Raw genomic sequence first — 26,919 nt, forward strand, 5'->3', positions numbered from 1 at the left:
TTTAAGCTAGCTGGGGCAGTATTGATAGAATTTGCCTTTGCTAACAAGATAAATGTACTGTACTGTTGAATCATACAATTACCCCATGTTTCATTTACTTCTGACATTAGTTAGTGTGCATCTTCTGTGCACTGCCATAAGAGGGAGCTAGAGATCAGTTTGTTGTGTTAGTTTGCTCTCTCCTATATTCTCTCTGCCTTACTCCCTCTGCTCTCTATTTCCTCACTGATATTCTATATGTTGTAGCTAAACTGTGTTTAAGTGTGGCATCTTTATTTACTGTCTATAACTGGTAAGAAGACTTGGTAATTTGATATTCTTTGGACTATTATTCTGACTATTACGTGTATGACTTGGACTGTTTATCGGACTGTGCTATTTCTTAAAGTAAACTTTAACTTAGTGTATCTGTGTGTGACTGAATAATTACTAATAGCTACTCTATAAATGTTTATGTGCACATCCACTGACAGCATTTATTGACATGTGGACCTCCATTCCACCCCCATATATAACATTTTTGACTCATTCAACTGATTCCAACAGGATGATGTCTTCTGAAAGCTATAGTTTGCAATACTTGTATGTTTTCATTTTAGAAATCCCTGATATACAGTTTTACTTTGAAAAAGCGAAAAATCATAGTCCTGAGCTGAAATCCACCTATAAGTGGGCTGCTTTAGCTTTTTGGTGAAGGACTGGATGATAAAAACCAGATCTACAGGCAATCTTTGGCAAATGTTCATTCATGAATGACTATTTGAAATTATATTGGTGTTATGACCAGAGTTCCCTCTAATTTTTTGGGGGGATGGGCGGAAAAGTATAGTGTCTGAGCGGCAGTCCCTTTGGGACTGGGCGGCACAGAAATAACAAATAAACAAACAAACAAACAAATAAAAAACCCACCCTGTTTTGCCTCAGAGAATTTCAAAATAAAATACTGTACTGTGTGTCTATAACAGTGAGCTCATAATAGGGCAACTCTATCAATATCAAAATGCCACTTAAATAGTTGAGCTAGTTTCAAACTAGATTTTGATTTTCTTTCTCTCTTCCTTACTCCCATTCTTTTTCTTTCTCTTTTCCTTCCTCTTTTTTCTATCTGTTTCTCTCTCTTCCTCTCTCTCTCCTTCCCTCTCACTCTTTCCCTCTCGGCTTCTGGGCAGGTTTGGAAAACTCTTGAGTTGATGATTTTTAAGTGAGCGATTGCTCACTGCTCAGCTTAGAGGGAACTATGGTTATGACCAGTCCTCAGAATTCCAGATATCCCAGGATTCCTGCTGCTATGTAACCACAATCTAAGCACTTCGCAGCAGGTTTGCACATAAAACTAGTTGCACAACATTTAGAAACTTCCCTGCCGGCTTCCCCAGAAAATCAATGGGGAAACCAGCAGAGGTCACAAACCTCTTGGGTAAGCCTCTCCTACCTGTGCATCCCGCTTCAACTATTGTGTGCTTGTGCACATCTGCATATCCTCCGCAGATTTCCCCATGCCTCCCTCATATCCCACATAACGCACACCATGCCTCTTTTATATCTCACCTGATATACACTCAGACTTCCCAGCCCCAGCCCCTCCCCAGCAGCAGCCACTTATCCGCCTGCCTGGGATTTGCAGCTTCCTTCTGGTCTTTTCATTGACTGTTGTGGGAAGAACTCAGCTAATGACCTTGAGATTTACTTAACAATGGTAATGCTGGGGATTGCTGTTGCTAAGCAATGCTAATGCACTTGATAACTGCATTGCTTAGCAATGAAAATTCCGGTCCCAGTGGCCATTGTAAGTCAAGGATTACCTGAAATTCTTAAAAACCATAGTCACCAGTCAAAACTGCCTGATATTTACTTGTAATGTCATATTAAATAAAGCATAAATGTGTATGTTACATATTGCATGCTGCAATATAAACCCCTATTGTTTCCTGTTTGATAAATGTGTATCCCTCTGATTATATACTCCCATGTTATGCAAAATCAAGTATTTATTTTATATGGTGCTCAGTTGTTGGAACCTGAATGGCTATTCATACTTTTATCGTCTCTTCTTCAGCAAGAAAAGCCTGCTTTGACCTTGTCTGTAAATGGCTGATCTGTGCACAAACCTAGCAAGAGTCAAGAGTTCTGCTGTATTTGAATACAATTATCTGGCCACATGAAGCTGCCTTGAGACAATGCACCATGTCTTCCAACTTCAGAAATCCATCTGCATATCTTTAAGGAAAAAAAGGAAAAATTTATTTTAAACACAATTAAGGCATAATGTGAAGAAACTTAATATGTTATAGAATAAATTATGTCAATCTCCTCCAAGCTGCAGAGGAATTAACTACAATACCTTTCCTGCATGGAAATAAAAATGGCAACTGATAGGGGTTGTAGCCCAGCATATTTGGAGAGGCTGTTTCAGTTCAGTTCAGTTCAATTCAATTCATTAGATTTGTATGCCGCCCCTCTCCGAAGATGGGTAGTAACGGGTAGTTTTTTTATTTATGATCACAATTGAGTCCAAAATGTCTGTTAGCCTCAGTTGTTAAGTGAATTACCACAGTTGATAAATTAGTAACCTGGTTGTTAAGTGAATCTGGCTTCTCCATTGACATTGCTTGTCAGAAGGTCGCAAAAGGTGACCACATGAGCTTGGGACACAGCAATGGTCATAAATATGGCCAAGCACCTGAATTTTGATCACATGATTAGGGGAATTGCTGCAAAGGTGGTAACTGAAAAATGGTCAACAATCACATTTTTCAGTGGTTTTGTAACTTTGAAGGGTCACTAAATGAACCGTTGTAATTCGAGGACTATCTAGTTGTTAATGTTGAAGGTATTAGAGAGGGTGAAGTATATTTTGCAAAACTTCTTTGAACTTGAAAACACAAATAATTTGGAGATGTCTACAATTTCCTTACAATAGGCAATAAGTGGCAACCAGAGTGGATTTATGATAAGTATTTATCAAATGAAGCCAAAATTACTGAGCAATACTTTGGATTAAATTCCAAAAAATGTGCTTCAGTGTGGAACAGGATTGCAAATATAGCACCTACTTGCAATTCTTTAAAGTAGACCTACCCTTTCCTGGGCTTGTATAATTGCCCTCTCTTGATTATTTAATTATCCAAATGTTCTGAGTTAACATGATAGCACTGAATCATAAACTGATTTTATGATTTATACAACCCACAGCTACAGAATTGACTTTTATGATTCAAGGTCATGCATCAATAGGATAAGAGTTTCTGTCCCAAGTAACCTTAAGTATGCCGCCTCGGAAATGGGCGGCATAAAATCTAATTATTATTATTATTATTATTATTATTATTATTATTATTATTATTATCATCATCATCATCTTCTTCTTTCTTCTTTAATACATAATACGTTTCCTGATATAGCTACCCAGCCACCCAATTCACAACTTGAAGCAAGAATATAATAGAATACAGTAGAATAATACAATAATACAATAGAGTAGAATAGAATAATAGAATAGAATTTTATTGGCCAAGTATGTTTGGACACACAAGGAATTTGTCTTGGTGCATATCAGTGTACATAAAATAAAAGTTTGTCAGGAATCATATGGTACAACAATTAATGATAGTCTGGGTACAAATAAGCAATCAAATCATATTAGGAACCAGTAAATATAATATAATAATAATAATAATAATAATAATAATAATTGTATGCCACCCCTCTCAGAAGACTCGGAGTAGAGTAGAGTAAAATAAAATATATTTTTTTATTGGCCGAGTGTGATTGAACACACAAGAAATTGTCCTAGATTGCTTAACTGTTTTACTAAAGAAGCCATAGTTGCCCAATTCCCACATCCTACCATTTACAAAGTACAATGTCAAATTCAAAAAAGCTACTTCACATTTAATGTAATGTGCGAATTTAGCTTCTGTTAGCAATAGCCAATAACAAAGAGGAAAAAAACCCAGCATATTTTTTTGTATCAAGTTATGTCGCTGCCCATGTCGCCATCACGACCCTGATGTCACTAAAACAATTTGGGGAGTTGGAGTTTGGCATTTTTCTGAAACATGCCCTTACCGCTATCTTTCGATCGTTGTCCTTTGTAAGATTTCTCCATTTCTTCTAAGAACTGTTCGAAGACTTTCACGTACGGAGCTAGACTGGTTTTCTTATAATCTGTTAAAAATAAAAAAGATTGGGAGGGAGGGAAGAAGAAAGGAAAGACTCATTTCATTTTCAAGTTTTAAAATCCCTACTACTTAAGCAGAACTAAGGAATTAAGTTTGGCTCCCAGCTGTCCATTTGCTCCAATCAATATGAAAAAGACTAACCTCACTTCCAGGCCAGATGCTTTATGCATTCCTGATTTGACACCAAGGACATGCAGATTTAATTCTAAATATGCCATTTTTTCTATTTGTAAACAGTTCAGAAAACTGACCTCTTGCATCTCAGTTAACCATCTGTCTTGCTATGCTGCTTATTACTGATACCTAGTCTTACAAACGCCTTGTCATACAAACTTTTCAAGATACAAACCTGGAGTTTAAGATTTTTTTGCCTCTTCTTACAAACTATTTTCACCTTACAAACCCACCGCCGCCGCTGGGATGCCCCGCCTCCGGACTTCTGTTGCCAGTGAAGCACCCGTTTTTGCGCTGCTGGGATTCCCCTGAGACTCCCCTCCATGGGAAACCCCACCTCCGGACTTCCGTGTTTTTGTGATGCTGCAGGGGAATCCCAGCAGCGCAAAAACGGGCGCTTCGCTGGCAATGGAAGTCCGGAGGTGGGGTTTCCTAGCAAGGGGAGCCTCAGTGAAATCGCAGCATCGCAAAAACACAGAGGTCTGGAGGTGGGGTTTCGAGAACTTCGGTGTTTTTGCAATTCTGCGATTTCACTGATGCTCCCTTTGCTGGAAAACCCACCTCTGGACTTTCGATGCCAGCGAAGCACTTGTTTTTGTGATGCTGGGATTCCCCTGCAGCATCACAAAAACACAGAAGTCCGGAGGTGGGGTTTCCCATGGAGCGGAGCCTCAGGGGAATCCCAGCAGTGCAAAAATGGGTGTTTCAGCTGGCAAAAGGGGTGAATTTTGGGCTTGCACGCATTAATCGCTTTTCCATTGATTCCTATGGGAAACATTGTTTCATCTTACAAACTTTTCACCTTAAGAACCTTGTCCTGGAACCAATTAAGTTTGTAAGACAAGGTACTGTATCACTGTATTCATTTTTTACAACAAATGGAGTAATCTTCGTCAAATGTCTACCTTTCACACACTTCCCCGAAAAGCAAATCTCTCACACATGCTATCCCAAAGCTGTTTTTCCAAAAAGCAACTGGACTTTGTTTTTTCTTTGAAAAAAAAATGCTGACATTGGCTACACATATGCTAAAATTGGAACCATACACAGAAGATTAGCATGGCCCCTGTGCAAGGATAACCTGCAAGTTCATGAAGTGTTCCATATCATTTTCAAAGACTTCCCGCCCCAATTAAAAAGTCTGGTTGGTTTTTGGAAAAAGCACCTTTGGGACAGCCATAACCTGGATGATTGAGGATCTCCAGACTCTCACAAAAGATATGTTCACTTCCCTTTCAATTCATACCGATATTCAACAGCAAGTCACCAAATGATAGCATTGGGGCAGAAGGAAGGAAAGGCATTAAAACCGAAGTAGTCTTGGTGGATTTATAAAGTTTGGTTTGCTGATTACACTGAGGGGGAAAATTGTGTTAAAATGACACTTCCAATGAGAATTAGTGGTATCTAAAATTAGTTGATTGGATTCTTTGGCAGTGAAAATAATAAGCGGTTGTATCTTATTAAAAAGCTTTACATTAAAAACATTTCCAGCCTATAATTTTGTGGGACCTTTATACAGGGGCATAAAATAAGAGCAATTTTACACAATTGTAGAATTTAGTGCTACCAACACAACATTTTAACCTGTTTCTCTTCCTATGCACCAAGGAAATGGCACACATTCCCAATGACCACAGAACTGGCTAAAAGCTTTGTCCTGATCTCACCTCGGCTTTTCCGAGAGCTTTCCGGTAGACCTTCAGTTTCCTTCCCGTTCCCTTCATCTTTTCCAATCTTGTCCAGCTCATGACAGAGTTGGCTAAGGAACAGAACAAAAACATTGGAAATCCCACAGAAGTTAGCCAACCTATATTGCAATTGTTTCACTCTGAGCTTGGATCCAGTAAAGTGACAATTTAGGCAGTGCAATGGATCGATCCACTCTTGATTGGTGTTTGAAGAGACCAATTAGGTACGCTAATCACATTCAGTGATATTATGCACTTTCTTTGGCTTGAGCCTGAGTGAATGTAGGCTCTATGACAGGGGTCCCCAAACTTTTTACACAGGGGGCCAGTTCACTGTCCCTCGGACTGTTGGAGGGCCGGACTATTAAAAAAAACTATGAACAAATTCCTATGCACACTGCACATACCTTGTTTTAAAGTAAAAAACAAAATGGGAACGTACTATTTAGAGGGGGGAGAAGATCTGAAATTCATATATGTTTATGTTTTGTTTTTAATTTTCTTTTGTTGACATCTGATGGGCTATACAAGGTTTTCTTGGCTTATGAAAAATGTATAAAGAAAGAAGGAAGCACTTTGGCATAATGGTTAATAAGTTAGAAATATACTGTAATTGGTGTTGCACTTTTTGAAGGAACATTAAGGAGGGAATTTAATTAAAAGAAAATAAATGTAACTGGATGACAAAATTAGAAAAAAAATCTTTTATTCATGGAAAATTAGATGGTACACTGTGTTGTTTGAATGTATGTTGAGAGAAAAATTAACACCCCCCCCAAAACCCAGTCCTTCCTTCCTCTGTCCCTCCATTTCATTCTTCCTTCCTTTCTTTCTTGTTCCCTCCATTTCTCCTTCCTTCCTTCCTTCATTCCTCTCCACTTCTCATTCCCTCACTCTCTTTCCCTTTTCTTTCTTTCTCTCTCTCTTTTCCCTGTGCTCTTGTCACTCACTGGCGGGCCGGATAAATGGCCTCAGTGGGCCGCATGTGGCCTGCGGGCCGTAGTTTGGGGACCACTGCTCTATGACATTGATGGCAAACCTTTTTTCCCTTGGGTGCTGAAAGAGCGCGGGCATGTGTTATGGCGCATGCCTGAGTGCCCACACCCACAATTCAATGCCTGGGGAGGGCAAAAACAGTTTGTCCCGCCCTCCAGAGATTGGAAACGGCCTGTTTCCCAACTTCTGATGGGCCCAGTAGGCTCATGTTTTGCCCTCCCCAGGCTCCAAAGGCTTCCTTGGAGCTGGGGAAGGGTAAAAACGCCCTCTCCCATCTTCCCGGAAGCTCTCTGGAAGCCAAAAATGCCTTCCAGAGCCCCTGTGCAAGCCAAAAAATGTCCGGCTAGCAAACACATGCATGTTGGAGCTGAGTTAGAGCAACAGCTCGTGTGCCAGCAGATATGGCTCCATGTGCCACCCGTGCCATAGGTTTGCCATCGCTGCTCTATGATGTTTAATCCTACCAATTGTTTTTATGCAACAAAACAGCGGATAAAGAAACCACAGCTTACAGGTCTTCAAACCGTGGCAGCTTTAAGACTTGTGGACTTCAACTCCCAGCATAGCTGGCTGTAGAGTTCTGGGAGTTGAAGTCCACAAGTTTTAAAGTGGCCAAGTTTGAGGACCCCTGCCATAGCTTAATGTGTTGTGTGAACCTAAGCACTATCTCTTTCCTACACTTTCTAGGCGCATGTTTGCCATAAATCCCAAAGAGATGACCCATACCCTATAGTGGGGACAGCAAATGGATCAAAGTCATCCAATTTCTTCAGGTCAATTGGAACCGAAATGCGTCCTGAAAGAGATCAAAAGCAGCATTACAACAGCTTCCTTTAAAGCAGAATTCCCCAACCTTTCTGGCTTTGCAGACCGGCCGTTGGGATGGGAGAGGACGAGAGGGGACGGTACTGTGCAAGTGGTAAGCTCGCACACGCACATTTATGTGAGTGGTGAGCATGCACGCATGCTGCTCGCGCAAATGGGACGTACACATGTGTTTTCCCCGATGCTTGCACACTCACAGCTCCATTTGTGTGAGGGGTGGGCACATACACATGCTGCTCGTGCAAATGGAACGTACACATGTGCTTGCCCGCTGCTCACACAAGTGGAGATTCGTGAGCATTCGCCTGCCACTTCCTCGGCCCAGTTCCGAAGGGTTCAAGGCCCAGTAGTGGGCTGTGGCCTGGGGATTGGAGATCCCTTGTTTAAAGACTACTAGTGGGAAGAGAAAAAGCATGCAGCAAGGGACTACATTTCTGAACAGCTCCATGATGAACTGGCTAAATGTCCACATGGAAACTTTTCCAGACCTTGGGAAGGTCAGTCTCAACTTACAACAGTTCATTAGTGACTGTTTAAAGTTAAAACATCACTGAAAGAAGTGACTTATGGCTATTTTTCACACTTACAGCCCTAGGGTCATGTGATCAAAATTCAGATCCTTGGCAATTGACTCATTTATGACAGCTGCAGTGTCCTGGGGTCATATGATCTCCTTTTGTGACCTTCCGACAAGCAAAGTCAGTGGGGAATTTAGATTCACTTAACAACCGTCTTACTAACTTAACTGCAGTGATTCACTTAACAACGGTGGCAAGAAAGGTTATAAACTGAGGCAAACTCACTTAACAAATGTCTCACGTAGCAACATAAATTTAGGGGTCACTATAAAATTATGGCCATAAGTCAAGTACTACTTGTATTATCCTATACTCAAAGTACACCCTGGGAAACAAAACAGTAACTTCAAGATTTAATCTCTTAATACAAAAGAGTAAAAAAAAAGTGTTTATCAGTTTTTTGGCCCTTGGATCCTGGTTGTTCTTCCTAACATGACATAGTAATCTAGGACTTATTTAATGTTTAAGAGGATTCTCAATCTAAAATATTATTTAGATTAAAACTCACAAATTCCATAGAGACCACATGCCCATTTCTATAGTTACAGCATTACAGCATCTTAGCATTATATGCAGGACCTATTTATTTTTCACAAAACAACACCCTTAGGCATCAAATCACATTGGATTTTAGCATTATTTCTTCCCACAACTCAGAACTGAAAACACTAACAGGGAAATGTACATTTCAGAAGCAGCAGAAGGAACAACTGGTACGTTAGACAAAGCAGTATGTTGCTGCCACGTTTTCCCAAAAATAAGCCACCCTCTGAAAATATTTAAATCCATGCGCAGGTGGTCCCCGCCATTTCCTCTGGTTAGGGTTAAGAAGACAGATCTGGGAATCAGGCAAAAGTAACCCACCTTGCTCCGCACACCCCAAAATAAGACCTCCCCCAAAATAAGGCCAAGCAGTTATTTGGGGGTTCAAAAAATATAAGACAGGGTCTTATTTTAAGGGAAACACGTTACTAATGATGATTGCCAGTAAATCCTCCCTGATCTCTATGCACAATTTTGCATACATAGCATTATCTTATTTCAGAGGTCTTCAAACTTGGCAAAATTAAAACTTGTGGACTTCAACTCCCAGAATTCTCCAACCGTGCTGGCTGGAGAATTCTGGGAGTCGAAATCCACAAGTCTTAAAGTTGCCAAGTTTGGGGACTCCTGCCTTATTTTATTTCCCAAAAAGCCTGAAAGTAAGGCAGGCTGAGAGATAGCAAGGGGCTGAATATCAAATAGTGATCTCCAGGGTGGAAATTAATTCCCCACGTTTCCACCTCCAGCTCCAACATTCCCTGTCATTTGAGGCCCTCGTCAGATTTCCATCAAAAAGAAATATGCAGAATTGTGCAGCAACTGACCTGTTTTGGGGTGAACGCTGAAAGGGCTCTTCAGCAAATGATTGATGCCTTTGCTAACGTTTATATCCAGGCGGGGAAAACAGTATTGTAGCATAATCTCCCTTTCAGAGTGTACCATTTTCTTCAGAATGAGAAAAAAGAAAAGAAAATATAAACTGGCCTAAGTAAAGACAATGCCTAGGTGTCTAGCTAACTCAGTACAGGTAGTCTTCAATTTACAACAGTTTGTTCAGGGACTGTCCGAAGTTACAACGGCACTGAAAAAAGTGACTTTCTGACTGTTTTTCACACTTACGACTGTTGCAGCATCTCCACAACCATGTGATCAAATTCAGATGCTTGGCAACTGGCTCGTATTTGATGGTTGTAACGTCTGAAGGCCATATGACTATCTTTCTCACAAGTCAATGGAGAAACCAGATTCACTTAAAAACCATGATACTAATTTACCTAACAAATGTGGCAAGAAAAATCGTAAAATGGGGCAAGTAACAAATTTCTCACTTAGCAACGTAAATTCTGGGCTCAGTTGTAGTCATAAATGAGGACTACCTGTATTGCCCAAGCAAACCAACTTCCTGCCTTTTAAGATACCAAGTTTGAGTCTCTCTCTTTCTTGTTTGGAGATCTTGGAGGCTGAATTTGGGAGTACAGTGTTCCCTCGATTTTCGCGGGTTTGAACTTCGCGAAAAGTCTATACCACGGTTTTTCAAAAATATTAATTAAAAAATACTTTGCGGGTTTTTCGCTTATACCACGGTTTTCCCCACCCGATGACATCATATGTCATCGCCAAACTTTCGTCTGCTTTTAATAAATATTTTTTTTAATAAACATGGTGAATAATAATCTAAATGGTTGCTAAGTGAATGAAAAATTGCAATTTAGGGTTTTAAAGTGTTAAGGGAAGGTTTGTGATACTGTTTATAGCCAAAAATAGTGTATTTACTTCCGCATCTCTACTTCGCGGAAATTCTTTCGCGGGAGGTCTCGAAACACATCCCCCGCAAAAAGCGAGGGAACGCTGTATTTTAGAACATCCCAAGCATTTCTTGTACTAAGATACCCCATCACCATCATTTTGATATATATTTGCAGATTATCAACTGAATTAATATGCTTTCTTCTCCAATCACTGTTGTTTTTTTTGGTTTATTTTTATAATTCAGCAACCAAAAAGCTTTCAGAATAACTGTGGCTCCCTCTTCAGATGCTGTTTTCAACAAGCTAAAAATAAAGCTTTTACGGTGGAAGAAAGTGCAGTAGGGAGAATCAGCATACTAAAAATAGAAAGTGTAGCTGTATTCTGGATATGTCAACTTTCTATCTTAATGATTCTCATTTTATCTCCAATTATTGATTTTCACAGGCCCACAATTGGCCCTTGTGCTCTCCAATCCAGGGCAACTTCAGAAGGCAGAAGCACTGAGATTTAATAGCAAAGCATCCCCAGACCCCCAAGTCTTGAGCTATTGGCCTTTTCAGCACTACAACTTAAAATAAGAGCCTTGCCTATTAGCAAAGTTCTACCCCCGTGTTAATTTTGCATATATGTACTATTTATTTTACCTTTTTTTCCAGAACTTCCCAGCGCTGCTCTGAATTATGCTTTTTACGGAATTCTGAACGAAGACAATCTTGATCTGGTAGCAGAATTGTTAAGGACTTTCCAGGTTAGGCTCTGAAGCGAAATAGCCAACTTTCTGTACTCTTTCCAAGGGGAATAGCTTTGCTTTCTCTCAAAAAACCTTGCACATCAGTCTTCTGTTCCTGGTATACAGTAAGTCAGATGGGCCCATTTCCAAACCAAACCATCTCTCTCTCCCACCAGTGTTTCTCAACTTTGGCAATTTTAAGATGCGGGGATTTCAACTCCCAGAATAGTCAGGACTGAGAACCACTGCTGTAATGGATCTCACTTGCAATTAAGTCTGCTCAGAACTGATGGTTTAAATCAGCGGTCACCAACTGGTGGCCCAAGGACCACTGGTGGTCCGTGAGAAAATTTTGGTGGACCTCAGAGAATTCTTTGCATTTCTCTCAATGAGCCCAGCCAAAGTTCCCCTGTGTCTTCCGCTTCAGCGCTTTGATTCCCAAAAGTTCTTCAGGCAGTTAGCTTGGCCGCCTGTTAGTGGAGAAGCCCCCGGGGTCAACCTTAGCTTTGCTGTCCATTGCAGACACTAGATTGGTTTCCTGGAAACTCATATCTTGAGACGCTGAAGCAACGGGGCTCCTCGAGAGACGAGCGTTTGTAGGGGGCTGATCTAGCATCTGCAATAGATAGCAAAGCTAGGGCTGACTATGGCTGCTTCTCTCTGCTGTAGTGCTTCCTGGATGTGGTTCATTGCTCTGAGCCCCAAGCAGCAGGAGATGAGGGACAGCGCCTCACTAGGGTGCAGGAGAGGAATGAAGAGGGGAGAATAGGAAAGGAAAAGAGGAAGGGAAGAATGGAACAAGGGAGAGGGGGAGAAGGAGAGGGAAGGAAAGGAGAAAAGACGGGCTACAAGAATGGTGGAAGGTCTTAAGCATAAAACGTATCAGGAAAGACTTAATGAACTCAATCTGTATAGTCTGGAGGACAGAAGGAAAAGGGGGGACATGATCGAAACATTGAAATATGTTAAAGGGTTAAATAAGGTCCAGGAGGGAAGTGTTTTTAATAGGAAAGTGAACACAAGAACAAGGGGACACAATCTGAGGGTAGTTGGGGGAAAGATCAGAAACAACGTGAGAAAATATTATTTTACTGAAAGAGTAGTAGATCCGTGGAATAAACTTCCAGCAGACGTGGTAGATAAATCCACAGTAACTGAATTTAAACATGCCTGGGATAAACATATATCCATTGTAAGATAAAATACAGAAAATAGTATAAGGGCAGACTAGATGGACCATGAGGTCTTTTTCTGCCGTCAGACTTCTATGTTTCTATGTTTCTAAAAGGAAAGGAATGGGGGGGAAGTTAAGGAAAGGGACAGGGGGGGGGGCAGGGAAGGGACTACAGCTACAACTCTGGAATATGGGACTGACTTTCCCACCAACATCAGCAAGCCAGCGTCAGTCTGGCCATCTTCGTTTTCCTTCACTCAGATTGACCAAGCTTCATGAGAGAAGAAACACAAAAGAGGTTTTGAAGGTGTGTGCCTGAACCAGGCACTTTTTCTCAGAAGCAGACAGGTAAGCCTGAAAAGCGACTGAGCTCCCCCGACCAGTGGTCCACGGGACTTAGCATCATGCATTTGGTGGTTCCTGAGGTCAAAAGGGTTGGAGCCCCCTGCTTTAAATTACAGTGGTCCCTTGACTTTCACAGGTCTGACATTAGCGGAAAGTCTATACCATGGGTTTTCAAAAAATATTATTAAATAAATACTCCGTGATATTTTTGCACACTAAGGGTTTGCCTGATGTACAATACTGTGCGTTTTAACTCTCCTCCTCCCCACCCACCCCAGCCGCCCTGCTTCTTTAAATAAAAGCTCCGCTTCCGCCCCAGCCTCCCGGAAGGAAAGAAGGTAGGGGGCTACTTTGTAGAAATTTGACTTTCACAGGCGGTCTTGGAACGTATCCCCCGCGAAAGTCAAGAGACCACTGTATATACAAAACTTTGTATGTGAGTTTAATAAGATGGGAAGAACACACTCCCCCCCACCTCCGCATATATCTAACATTTTGGAGCAGCTCCCCCACAAAAGTTTTCTTTAGGAAGAAAATTTGACCAGTAAGGAAAGCACGGGCCTGATTACTCTTGACCTTTTCTATCTAAACATCCTGTTCTACTGCTAAATATTTTGGGAAAAGGTTATCTTAGGAGTTGATTCCTTTTAGGGTATCAGTTGTTGCTGAAATACGATTGCTATGGGAGTTGTAGTTGAAAATCAGGAATTTAATAGGTTTGCCAGCCTATTGCAAATAAGCAAAATTATCCCGTTTTCAAACAGTGATGGTTTCTTACTATACTTCCTCCCTCCATCTTAATCTTGTCTGCCGTCTCTCATAAATAATGTCACACAACCAAATATCAAGTACAACCACACACAGTCTATTAGAAGAAGGCGGCAGAGGTGAAGAAATTGTCTAAGGGAGATCGCCCCGAGTCTTCGGAGAGGGGCGGCATACAAATCTAATAAATTATTATTATTATTATTATTATTATTATATTGTCCAAGAAGCTTACTTGCTTCTGCCTGAGAGATACTTTGGCCAATTAATAAGATTCTGTATTGATGAGGGTTTTTTTGAGAGTGGGAGATTATTACATTCTGTTAGAAATAATTTTACTTCCTGGCTACTGCAACAATTCAGATGCTTAATAGTGGTTCTCAACCTTCCTAATGCTGTGATCCTTTAATACGGTTCCTCATGTTGTGGTGGCCCCCAACCATAAAATAATTAGAAAACTCAGGACTGGGTGCTAACTTACCTCACTGCCAATTCGCTTCCCCCTGCATTACGTGGCTGCACCTCATGAATGCGTGTAATTTTTTCAAAAAAAAAAACAGCTGAAAACAAGATGGCGATGCAAGCGCCAGAAATTTGGCTTCTGGGCATGCTCAGAAGTTCCCGCTTGTGAGTGGACCCGCCTGGAGACGGATAGAGGAGCGGTGTTTCGGTTCCTAAGACCATTGGAAATATATGTTCTTAGGCAGGGGTCCCCAAACTTTTTACACAGGGTGCCAGTTCACTGTCCCTAGGACTGTTGGAGGGCCGGACTATAAAAAAACCTGTGAACAGATTCCTATGCACAATGCACATACCTTATTTCTTTCTCTCTCACTCACCCTTTCTCTCTCTCTCTCTTGCTTTCTCTCTCTCTGTCTTTCTCACTCTCTCTTGCTCCCTCCCTCCCTTTCTCTCTCCCTCTTTCTCCCCCTATCTTCCTTCCCTCCCTTCTCTCCACTTCTTTCCCTCGCTCTTTTCCCCTTCTCTTTCCCTTTTCTTTCTTTCTCTCCACTTCTCTCTCTCTCTCTTCCCTCTTTCACCCTCCCTCTTCTCTCCCCGTGGAGGACTCACCTGACAAGCCTCCACCCTCCGACTCCCATTCAATCCCCATTCAGAAAACGGGAGCTAGCAACTCAAAGAGGAGGAGGAGGCGGGTGTGTGCGTGTATGTGTTGTGCCCAGCTCGGCTTTCAGCAAGCCTTACTTTACCTCGGATGAGATAAGATTGAGGGGGACGTTCTCACTGCTTTTCCAGTGTGGCCTTGGAAAAGACCCGCGGGCCAGATAAATGGCCTCAGCGGGCCGCATGTGGCCCCTGGGCCGTAGTTTGGGGACCGCTGTTCTTAGGCAACCCCTGTGAAAGGGTTGTTCGACCCCTAAAGGAGTCATGGCCCACAAGTTGAGAACCGCTATATTATACTATGGACATCTGGATTATGTTTTACACATTGTCCTGAACATTTATGGGTAGTCTGGCCAGATAATCATACAAAAAATATGCTCTTTGCCTATTTTTGAATAACCTCGACTCCATCGTTGACCATCGCAAAAGGATATTCTCTGGAACCAAAGCTAACAGCTTTTCCCATTTTTCTTTATTTCCAAGTATATCCTGACTAACGAGAGCATATTCTTTGAAGTAACGTTTCACTATATCCAATGATGCTCTGAAAAAAGAAGAGAGGAAAGCATTAGAGAAACAAGTGGCTGCTGCATGTTTTAGGCTCTTGTAAGAGAGAGAACGTCAGGCAGATTCAACTTTCTCATGCAGGGAAAAATAAAACAAGTTTATAAATAAAACAAGTTTACATAAGTGCACTGGTGTGCCTTTCGTCCCCTGTCCAATTGTCTTTCCTTTCCTTTCTTTCACCTATCATATGTATTCTCTTCCTTTCATATATCCTCTCCTCTAAGTTCGCTTTTACCCTTATATATATTACCACATGTCTATTTTTCTTCCTATGTATTTGTGTATTGGACAAATGAATAAATAATAAAGTAAAATAATAAAGTTCTGCTGAAATCATCTCATTGGCATTTAATTTGCTCCTGCTTGAAACTGAAGGCTTTAGTTTACAGCATTTATGGCAGTGTGCAAAAATAGCAAATTCTACATCGACACCCCTTTTAAGTATAAAGACAAAAAGGCATGGGAAGAGCAACACTTTATTTTTCAGATAGTTCAAAAATGCTAAGCACTTCTTTCAGGACATCTGTCCTATGCAACAAAGTAATGTAAAAAGTGTGAAATATTATTATATATCATCTGATAATACTAAATTACACATCTACTAAACAAATAATTCCCTCAACACTGTCAGACTTTCTACTAAATCTGCACTTCTATTCTACTAGTTTTTCTCATCATTCCTTTCACCCATTTCCTCCCATGTTGACTGTATGACTGTAACTTGTTGCGTATATCCTAAGATTTTTATTAATATTGCTTCTTCATTGCTTATTTGACCCCTATGACAATCATTAAGTGTTGTTCCACATGATTCTTGACAAATGTATATTTTATTTTATGTACGCTGAGAGCATATGCACCAAGACAAATTCCTTGTGTGTCCAATTACACTTGGCCAATAAAAATTCTATTCTATTCTATTCTAAAGGTTTCTAAGTCTAAGCTGGTTTCTTCATGTCAGCATTGGGCGGATTAGAGGAAAGATTTTAACCAGCGCTTTAGTATCACTGCCTGGAGACCTTTATTCACCTGCTCATTCAAACCAGAACTATCATCAGGATAGTATTAAGTATAAGTAAATCACCCTTGGCAATTGCCAGCAAGCTTCCCTGTGGTTAAAAGCTTCAGAATCTATTGTCAATGCTTCTTCTAGAAAGCAGAATCTGAGTTGGAAACAGATGGCCACAATATTGGTCTCCTCTTTAGCCACATCAAGAATTGCATCTATCCTGATTCATACCGCCACAAGGCACATCTATTTATCTACAGTAATCCCTCGCTACTTTGCGGTTCATCTTTTGTGGATTCGCTGCTTCGCGGGTTTTCAAAGGGGGCTTAAATCCATTACATCCATTGAAAATTTTAAATCCATTAAAAATTCATAAAATTTTTCTATAGTACTGCTGTACTCTATTAAAGAAACTGGTAGGATATTACATGTAGTTCCAGCTGAGAAACATTATAGAAAGACTGTTTAATGGAAAGGGTGGGTTTTAAAGTCCAAATACTCATTAAATACATAAAAAAATATATTTCCTCTACTTCACGCTCTTGGAACGCATCCATCGTGAAAAACGAGGGATTACTGTATATACATTTATTTGATCTGATGCAACTCGAGTCCAAATAAGTCTAAGCTCTTTCTTAGGCCAAACGTCCTTAAACCCTACGGCTCTCAGTTCAATTCAAAAACTGTTGCAGCTTGGAGGGAAGCATCTGTGCTTTCTCACTATTGTTGAACAGTAACAGGTATCATTGCCCAAAACAAGGGAAATTGCAAATCAACAATTTTTGGGAGGCTCCCTACTCAAATTTATGTATGTATGTGTGTGTGTGTGTGTGTTTGTTTATTTTGTATTTAAAATGGAAACCGGAAGGCACCAAGTTCCACTTTATGGCACCTGTACACCAGAGGTGGGTTCCTCCCGGTTCCCTCAAAATGGTAGTGCCCCGCTGGTGATGTCACAATGACGTCATAGAACCGGTTCAGTCACTGTTGGTCCAAGAGTGCCACCATCTTTTAAAAAAAGAAATTCTTCTGAACATGCGCAGAAGCCAAGTTTCCGGCACTATGCATCCACCGCCATCTTTTTGGGGGCCTTTTTTGGGGGGGAGGAGGGTGTTTGGCATTGCGCATGCAAGCACAAAGCATGTGCGCCCCCTACACGGCGCAGGAGGAAGTGAACCGGCAGCGAGATAAGTTAGAACTCACCCCTGCTGTACACATTTCTGAAAACCCAAAAGTTATATTAACTGACCTGATAAAAGGATGAATGTGATTTTCTGACACGGTTACTTTCTTGATGGTTCCTTCGCCTCCCTAGAAATGTTCAAGGAAAAGAAAGGTTAGTAGAGTCTATTTATGCCTGATTTCCTCCCCTTTGGGCGTGAAAGTCTCAGTGGCACTTCTGGCTACACATGTCACATTGTGCTGAATTTTCTGCCTCATTTGTCTTTTCCCCCCAACATTTCAGTTGCCCCTCATGGCACCATTTAGTTCAGCATCAGCATCAATATTTTTTAAAAAAACAAGCCCTGAAGGAAAAGCTAAAGGTAAACTTCAGCTAGTGAGTAAGCATTTCCTTAGATTGGAAATTGATCCCTGAACAAAGAGAACTGGTTCACATTGTTTTTATTTAGGAAAATCAAAAAATGGCAGCCCAAAGCACTAGATTAAGTGATCGAATTATTTGCTGCGGGAAAGAGTAGTATTGAAAGCATCTGCTGGAGTCCTGTACCTTTAACAGGGATAGGGAAGATAGAATACAGTGACACCTCGTCTTACGAACCCCTCATCATAGAAACCGGGTTTAAGATTTTTTTGCCTCTTCTTCCAAACTATTTTCACCTTACGAACCCACCGCCGCTGCTGGGATGCCCCACTTCTAGAATTCCGTTGCCAGGTGAAGGCTCCCCACCATGGGAAACCCCACCTCCGGACCTTCCATTGCCAGCGAAGCGCCCGTTTTTGCGCTGCTGGGATTCCCGAGGCTCCCCACCATGGGAAACCCCACCTCCGGACCTTCCGTTGCCAGCAAAGCGCCTGTTTTTGCGCTGCTGGGATTCCCCTGAGGCTCCCCACTATGGGAAACCCCACCTCCGGACCTTCCGTTGCCAGCAAAGCGCCCGTTTTTGCGCTGCTGGGATTCCCCTGAGGCTCCCCACCATGAGAAACCCAGCAGGGGAATCCCAGCACCGCAAAAACAGGCGCTTTGCTGGCAACGGAAGTCTGGAGATGGTGTTTCAAAGACTTCGGTGTTCTTGCAATGCTGCGATTTCACTGAGGCTTCCCTCGCTGGGAAACCCCACCTCTGGACTTCCGTTGCCAGCAAAGCGCCCGTTTTTGCGATGCTGGGATTCCCCTGCAGCATTGCAAAAACATGGAAGTCCGGAGGTGGGTTTTCCCATGGAGGGGAGTCTCAGGGAAATCCCAGCAGCGCAAAAACGGGCGCTTTGGCTGGCAAAAGGGGTGAATTTTGGGTTTGCACACATTAATCGCTTTTCCACTGATTCCTATGGGAAACTTGTTTCGTCTTACGAACTTTTCACCTTACGAACCTCGTCCCGGAATCAATTAAGTTCGTAAGACAAGGGATCACTATATTTAAAAGTGCATCTTTTCTGATTTGTACAAGTGCTGAGAATGCCCTCCTCCACCCCATTATTAAAGAAGAAAAGGACTGATGTAGTTCCCATCTTCAAAAAAGGGGGAAAAGACCCAGGAAACAACAGCTCTATCAGCCTGACCTCAATACCAAGGAAATTCTGGAAAAGGTAATCAAGCAACAAATCAGCGAACACCTGGAAGCAAACAAAGTAATAACCAAAAGCCAACATGGGTTTGTCAAAACAGATCATGCCACACTAATCTTATTGCATTCTTTGACAAAGTGACAAAATTAGTGGATCAGAGGAATGTTGTTGATATAATTTACTTGAACTTCAGTAAGGCATTTGATAAAATAGACCATAAACTACTACCTGTTAAAATAGAAAAAATTGGGTTATAACATGTCACCACCAGATGGATTCGTAACTGGCTAACCAGCCACCCCAAACATGTAGCCCTCAATGGAACTACATCTCCATGGAGGGAAGTATGCAGTGGACTACCCCAAGGCTGTTTTAGGTCCAGTATGCAACACATTCATCAATGATTTGGACTCCTCAAATTTGCAGATGACACCAAGCTAGCAGGAATAGCCAACACTCCAGAAGATAGGCTCAGGATACAGAAGGATCTTGACAGACTTGAACATTGGGAGCTATCAAACAAAATGAAATTCAGTGGTGAAAAAGTAAGGTTCTACACTGAGGCAAGAAAAATAAATGCCCAGGTACAGTATATGCTGTACCTTGTTTAACAGTAGTAACTGTGAGAAGGATCTTGGAATCCTAGTGGATAATTACTTAAATATGAGCCAATGGTGTGCTGCAGCTGCCAAAAAATGGCAACACAGTTCTAGGCTGTACAAACAGAGGGATAGAATCAAGGTCATGAAGTGTTAATATCACTTTATAATGCCTCGGTAAGGCCACACTGGGAATACTGCGTCCAGTTTTGGCCACCACAATGTAAAACAGATTGTGAGAAAGAATGCAGAGAAGAGCAACAAAGATAATTAGGGGAGTGGAGGCTAAAACATATAAAGCTGCCCCGGGTTTTCGGAGAAGGGCAGCATACAAATCTAAATAATAATAATAATAACAACAATAAAAAAGAACGTTTGCTGGAACTGGATATGTCTAGTCTGATTAAAAGCAGGACTAGAGATAACATGATAGCAGTATTCAAATATTTGAGGGGCTTCCACAAAGGAGTCAACCTGTTCTCCAAAGCATCTGGGGGCAGGACAAGAAGCAATGGGTGGAAACTAATCAAGGAGAGAAGCAACTTAGAACTAAGGAGAAATTTCCTGATGGTCAGAACCATTAATCTGTGGAAGTTTGACTCCAGAGATTGTGAATGCTCCAACAATGCCCTTTTTAAGATGCTTGATAACCATTTGTCTGAAGTGGGGTAGGGTTTCCTATCTAAGCAGCGGGTTGGACTAGAAGACCTCCAAAGTCCCTTCCAAATCTGTTATTCTATTTCTATTTTTTAAAATACTGGAGCTTCATCTTCCTGGGCACCTAAGCAATCTGATAAAGCATACAACTGGCTTTAATTTAAAGGGTTACTATTATGTCCTGCCCAGAGACTAAGCGAAGTAAGGCTTAGTAATTACCAGGTTGTTGTGATTGGTTAGATCGTTCATCGGGTGCAAGGGCAGCAAAAGCTCTCTCACCCGATTGGTTGTTACCTCAGCCCGCGTTAGTATATAAACACCGGCATTTATTATGGCTTGGTTCCTCATCTCCTTCTGTTGTGTTAACTTCTAATAAAGACTTCATTGCCGACTCCTGCCTCCGACTATTTCAGTTACAGCTAAGAGTTAAGCTAGCAGCATTTTGTACTGATAAGTCTAAATAACATATGCAGGGAGTGGGAGAGAACAGAAGAGAACTATGTTGATTTCCAAACATGGAGAACACAATGAGCTTATTCATACATCGTGCTAAGCCTTGATTTATTGAATAAACTGAGTGTGTGAGTCTCTCTCTGTGTCACACTATTGCATTGAATAAAATTATACCAGTGGTTTTCAAACTACAGTTGGGTAGATTCACATTGTGCTTATTACAAATAAGCTTATTACATAGGTTCTCTATGTCTCATAAAAGACAAAGGACAGGTCCATGTAATAGTTGTGTAGGCAAGCATCTGACCTGCAGAACTGCGCTGACACTGCCAGCTATTTCATAATTTCATTGCTCCTCCCTTCAGGTTGTCACTTTAAAAAAAAAATACCCAGGATTCCCAAAGAACCCTGAAGTCCCTCTTTACCAATTCTCCCATTAAACAATTAAGAAGAGGCGGAAAGCCTTTCCTTAAATTATTTCCCCTCTGAGTAGCTGGGGTGCAAAAATGCATGCCTGTATTACAGCAGATAATTATATTGTGAATTTTATTATACTAAGAATTTGTCTTTGTTTCCTTGCTTTTCCGCTCCTCCATTTTTTCATTTTGTGTGCTTTCTTTTCAGTTTGAAAGAAAATGGGAAGGGCATAGATTTTTTATGGATCCATAAACCATTCCAGGAATCTTTGTGGTTGAAGAATGGATTAAATACAATGTAAGTAAGTCAATAGCACCCCCGTTTACTCTCTTTTCTCTTTGTATATGCAAGCTCTGATATAACAGCCTATTGCCAAGACTGTACTCAAGCATGACTAATTCCCTCATCCCTTTGGTGTGAAGGGCTTACTTATTTCCCCAGGTAAATGAAAGATAGGTAACTTAAGTCCACAAAATAATTGTTGTTCTGTAACTCCCAGCAGCCATACCAGTGGCCATGACAAAAATTGGTGCCAATTGGAAAGCAAAACTGTAGCTATATCTGCCACTTCAGGCCTGGGAAAGTGCTTTTTTTTTTTTAGTTGCATCAGCTGCATGGTTATTTTGGAGAATTCTCTCCTGGCCCTGCCTACTGCAAATCTCATTGCAAAGTGTAGCCATCTCTTTCTTCTCTGGTTACATCAATGCTTCTCAATTATTTTCTGTTACACCCCTCCTAGGAAAAAGTAGACATTTCCCGCCTCCCCCAACTCTCCAATCCGGGCCCCAATGGAATTTTAGTGTTTTGACATGGAGCCTGGCCAACTTCATTGAGCGAATGTTTTGGGGTCTCCGACCTGGCCCATAAGTGCGCCTTTGATGGGCACTCACGGTGAATGGTGTGGAAGGAGGCTTTAGGATGCCGTTTGAAGCTTTCGCCCAGCTGTAGAAGATGCTCCTCCTTGTCCAGCAGCAGGTTCGCCACTCTGTTCACGGCTACCGCGGTGTCCCCAAGAATAAGAACCTACACAGCCACCCTACCCCACCTGGCCACCTTTTCTTCCGGGCTCGGAGCAGCGTGCAACTGGGAAAATACTCTCTGTCCGGGGGAATCGATCGAGAGGGACCACACATGTTCCCTGGGGTCACTCATGCCCCCCTGGCATCGTTCCATGTCCCCTCCCCAGAGGGGCTTGCCCCACTATTTGAGAAGGACTGAGTTACAGGAACACACCTTGACTAGGGTGAGATATTCCACTGCGGCAGAGCGGAGAGCTGAGGACCACTTCCTGACAGCATCGTCACACACCCAGCAATGGACCCCTCTGCGTCCTGAATATACCCACAGTCTATGCTGAATGCCAAAGTCCTCTGCGGGGACAGAAGAAAAGCAAAAAAAAATACAGTTTACATTAACAAACAAATCTTAGAGCTATAAAAATTACATTGGAAATTAAAAATAATTGAGAAGAAATTTTCTTAATTACTTTTGAAGGAATACATGATGATTTAATTTTAATTTACTAAAGACCCGGAAGACGAAATAAGGATTGGTGGCAGCAATGGATAAGGAGTTCACACAGAGATGAAAGGATTAAATTAGATATTGAGTTAAGATGTTTATGTTTTATTATAGGTAGAAAAAGGGAATATAAGGGAATAGATTTTACAATATTGCTATCTGTAGATGAAATATATCTCACGTGTAGTTAATTTCAATTAATTTATCAAAGAAGATAAAAAGTATATATTAAAAGCATTATTAGCATTTTTTCTCTCTGAATATTTAATGTATCAAAGAAATATTATTATTTCAGACACTGATTCTGTGGTTTTTTAACAGCTTATGTTGTTTTTACAGTATGTTGAAGAAAAAATAAAGAAAATTTTATAACCCCCCCCCCAAATTACATTTATTTTATTCAATACAATCTGTGACTCAAACTATGGCAATCTGTAAGTAATTACTTATTATAGAATGTGTTGAATGAACCTAATTATCACTTATTTACAGTTAAAGCCATGGCTTAAAGACAGCCGATCAAAGGAAATAGCAGCTTGCTTACAGCTACAGCAAAAAGGTTGCATCTCTGAGTCAAAACAATGCAAATAAGAAAAATAACCAGGAATGCTAATAGCTGGTTTGCCATTTATTTATAGCTTATTTGATACTGTGCATTTCTGCATTTATCTTCTGTTTCAATGTTTTTTAAATTTTATTATAAACGGCTTCAAGACTTGTTTTAGTTGAAGCAGTAAAAAGATGTTTGAATAAAGACTCATAGATTTTGAAAGATCAGTAAATATGACTCTTTAAAAGAAGTACATGTATTGTTCTTCGCTATAAAATACATGGGGAGAGCCAGTGGGAGTAGACCGCAAAGCTCTTTATAAAGGTAGCAGCCCTGACTGATTTCGGCTAGTCCTGAAAAACTAAGCAGAGTTGGACTTCATTCATCCTTAGATGAGAGACCACCAAGAAATCCTGGCCTAGTTTGGGAAGGCAAAGTAGTCCCAGAAGGTGGCGACGAGATACTGTTTCTGAGCAAATTATGTATCCTTCCCTGACATGTTCACATATCACCAAGAGTGGTGCTCTATTCAAGAACAGGCAGAAGCCTCCTTCTTCAGATAGGATCTAAGACATGTATCAATTGGAGGATAGGAGAGCTGAGCACGGCAAAGAAAACTCAGGGAATGTGCCAAAGCGAAAACTATTTGTCATGTATCTACTAAAAATAGAAAATGGGCTTGTCCATCTTTCTTCTTCTTCTTCTTATTTATTAGATTTGTATGCCGCCCCCCTCCGTAGACTCGGGGCGGCTCACAACAATAACAAGAACAATGTAAGAACAAATCTAATAATTTAAAAAACGCTAAAAACCCCATTATTAAAAGCAAACACACACACAAACATACCATGTATAAACTCTATAGGCCCGGGTGAGATGTCTCAGTTCCCCCATGCCTGACGGCAGAGATGGGTCTTAAGAACTTTACGAAAGGCAAGGAGGGTGGGGGCAGTTCTAATCTCCGGGGGGAGCTGGCTCCAGAGGGCCGGGGCTGCCACAGAGAAGGCTCTTCTCTTGGGTCCCGCCAAACAACATTGTTTAGTCGACGGGACCCGGAGAAGGCCAACTCTGTGGGACCTAACCAGTCGCTGGCATTCGTGTGGAAGAAGGCGGTCCTGGAGATATTCTGGTCCGATGCCATGAAGGGCTTTATAGGTCATAACCAACACTTTGAATTGTGACCGGAAATTGATCGGCAACCAATGCAGACTGCGGAGAGTTGGTGTAACATGGGCATACCTTGGGAAGCCCATGATTGCTCTCGCAGCTGCATTCTGCACAATCTGGAGTTTCCGAACACTTTTCAAAGGTAGCCCCATGTAAAGAGCATTACAGTAGTCGAACCTCGAGGTGATGAGGGCATGAGTGACTGTGAGCAGTGAGTCCTGGTCCAGATAGGGCAGCAACTGGTGCACCAGGCGAACCTGGGCAAACGCCCCCCTCGCCACAGCTGAAAGATGTTTCTCTAATGTGAGCTGTGGATCGAGGAGGACGCCTAAGTTGTCAAATGATAGATGAGGTGACTTCTTCTCAATCCAGTGCACACCAAATGTCTGCTCCAATAATCTCCAGATAACGTGATTATCGTTCCCCAAAGCACCAAATTAGGGAAACCCTGATTAGCCACTGTCCAAGAATATTGCGCCAATTCACAATGACTGACAGCCATGACTCACTATCTGTTCTTCCTTTCTCACATGTAAAGGATGCCTCCTCCAGATCCTGTCGGCCAAACAATGCCGGCTGGCGGGACCTTGGGGGAGAGCCTTCTCTGTTGCGGCCCCGGTTCTCTGGAACCAACTCCCCTCAGAGATTTGTACCGCACCAACTCTCCTTGCCTTTTGAAAAACCCTTAAAACACATCTATGTCAGCAGGCCTGGGGTCGCTGAGCGATGGTTTTCCGCTCTGGCCACTAGTATGTATGAGCAACGACTATGTGCTGTTTTATTGGGTTAAACTTTTAACTTGCTCTCATTTATATATTGGGGCATTTTAAATTTTCATGTTTTTACTGTTGTAAGCTACCCTGAGTCCGCAAGGAGAAGGGCGGCCTATACATTTGATAAACAAACAAATAAACGGTGGGCCAATCTATAGGTTCCTCCTACAACTGTGCAGGACCAAAATTAAGGGGCAGGAGAGTAGGAATAAATTAATCTTGATATAATTTTACAATAAATCTAAGAAATATAGTTCACATCTGTTAAACTACTGAAGTTTGCAGATGATACAACAGTGATCGGGCTCATTCAAGACAATGATGAATCCGCATACAGACGGGAAGTTGAACAACTATCCTTGTGGTGTGACCAGAACAATCTAGAACTGAACACACTCAAAACCATAGAAATGGTGGTAGACTTTAAGAGAACCCTTCCACCCTTCCACCTCTCACAATACTAGACAACACAGTATCAACAGTAGAGACCTTCAAATTTCTAGGTTCTATCATATCTCAAGACCTAAAATGGACACCTAACATCAAAAACATCATCAAAAAAGCACAACAAAGAATGTTCTTTCTGCGCCAGCTCAGGAAGCTCAAACTGCTCTAGGAGCTGCTGATACAGTTCTACAGAGGAATCATTGAGTCTGTCATCTGCAACTCTATAACTGTCTGGTTTGGTGCTGCAACCCAACAGGACTGACACAGACTTCAGAGGACAATCAGAACTGCAGAAAAAGCAATTGCTGCCAACCTGCCTTCCGTTGAGGACCTGTATACTGCAAGAGTCAAAAAGAGGGCGGGGAAAATATTTACTGACCCCTCACATCCTGGACACAAACTGTTTCAACTCCTACTCTCAAAACGTCGCTAGAGCACTGCACACCAAGACAACTAGACACAAGAACAGTTTTTTTTCCGAACGCCATCACGGTACTAAACACTGTCAGACTTTCTACTAAATCTGCACTTCTATTCTACTAGTTTTTCTCATCATTCCTATCACCCATTTCCTCCCATGTTGACTGTATGACTGTAACTTGTTGCTTATATCTTAAGATTTTTATTAATATTGCTTCTTCATTGCTTATTTGACCCCTATGACAATCATTAAGTGTCGTACCACATGATTCTTGACAAATGTATATTTTATTTTATGTACGCCGAGAGCATATGCACCAAGACAAATTCCTTGTGTGTCCAATCACACCTGGACAATAAAATTCTATTCTATTCTATTCTACATGATTATCCCTGTACGTTTAATGCATCTCCTACCATATTAAAAATTGCACTTGGACACCAACATGTTTTTAAGGGATGCCTGGAGGCAACAGAGGCAATTCATTGTTGTAACACATAAAGGGAACGATAGAATCTAACATCTGTACATCCCTCAATAATCTCCTACCTTTTGATGACTCGCCATCAACGCCAACTTGCTCAACATGGAACACGATTTAAAATTTGCTACCAATTCGATATAATTCCTTCCTCACCCCACGCCCTGTTGCTATAGGATGGAAAACATCTTGAAACAAAGACATGCCTTCTCTTTTCTTTAGGCCAGGAATCCCGTGCAG

The 26,919-nt window shown here is 41.5% G+C and overlaps 1 protein-coding gene, 1 long non-coding RNA gene and 1 other non-coding gene across 3 annotated transcripts in view; 2 read left to right on the top strand and 1 right to left on the bottom strand.

The window, feature by feature from the left end:
* Positions 1 to 1,970: 1,970 nt before the first annotated feature.
* Positions 1,971 to 26,919, bottom strand: part of PRIM1 (DNA primase subunit 1) — a 34,148-nt gene continuing 9,199 nt past the window's right edge. Inside the window, exons 5-13 of the mRNA XM_070740684.1 lie at positions 22,553 to 22,689; positions 17,699 to 17,760; positions 15,308 to 15,417; positions 11,382 to 11,458; positions 9,813 to 9,933; positions 7,769 to 7,838; positions 6,026 to 6,117; positions 4,069 to 4,167; positions 1,971 to 2,217 (exon numbers count right to left, since the gene is read on the bottom strand). Of these exons, the coding sequence (XP_070596785.1) occupies positions 2,198 to 2,217; positions 4,069 to 4,167; positions 6,026 to 6,117; positions 7,769 to 7,838; positions 9,813 to 9,933; positions 11,382 to 11,458; positions 15,308 to 15,417; positions 17,699 to 17,760; positions 22,553 to 22,689 (788 nt within the window). The 3' untranslated portion in view covers positions 1,971 to 2,197. The remainder of the gene's footprint in view (positions 2,218 to 4,068; positions 4,168 to 6,025; positions 6,118 to 7,768; positions 7,839 to 9,812; positions 9,934 to 11,381; positions 11,459 to 15,307; positions 15,418 to 17,698; positions 17,761 to 22,552; positions 22,690 to 26,919) is intronic.
* LOC139163319 (U6 spliceosomal RNA) lies at positions 5,362 to 5,466 on the top strand. Its single transcript, XR_011558469.1, has one exon. It is a non-coding gene; the product is annotated as a U6 spliceosomal RNA (small nuclear RNA).
* Positions 7,734 to 16,322, top strand: LOC139161491 (uncharacterized). Its single transcript, XR_011558116.1, has 3 exons — positions 7,734 to 7,961; positions 11,394 to 11,485; positions 15,357 to 16,322. It is a non-coding gene; the product is annotated as an uncharacterized lncRNA (long non-coding RNA).

The sequence above is a fragment of the Erythrolamprus reginae genome, chromosome 2 (assembly GCF_031021105.1).
Source record: "Erythrolamprus reginae isolate rEryReg1 chromosome 2, rEryReg1.hap1, whole genome shotgun sequence".
In the NCBI taxonomy this organism is placed as follows: domain Eukaryota; kingdom Metazoa; phylum Chordata; class Lepidosauria; order Squamata; family Dipsadidae; genus Erythrolamprus; species Erythrolamprus reginae.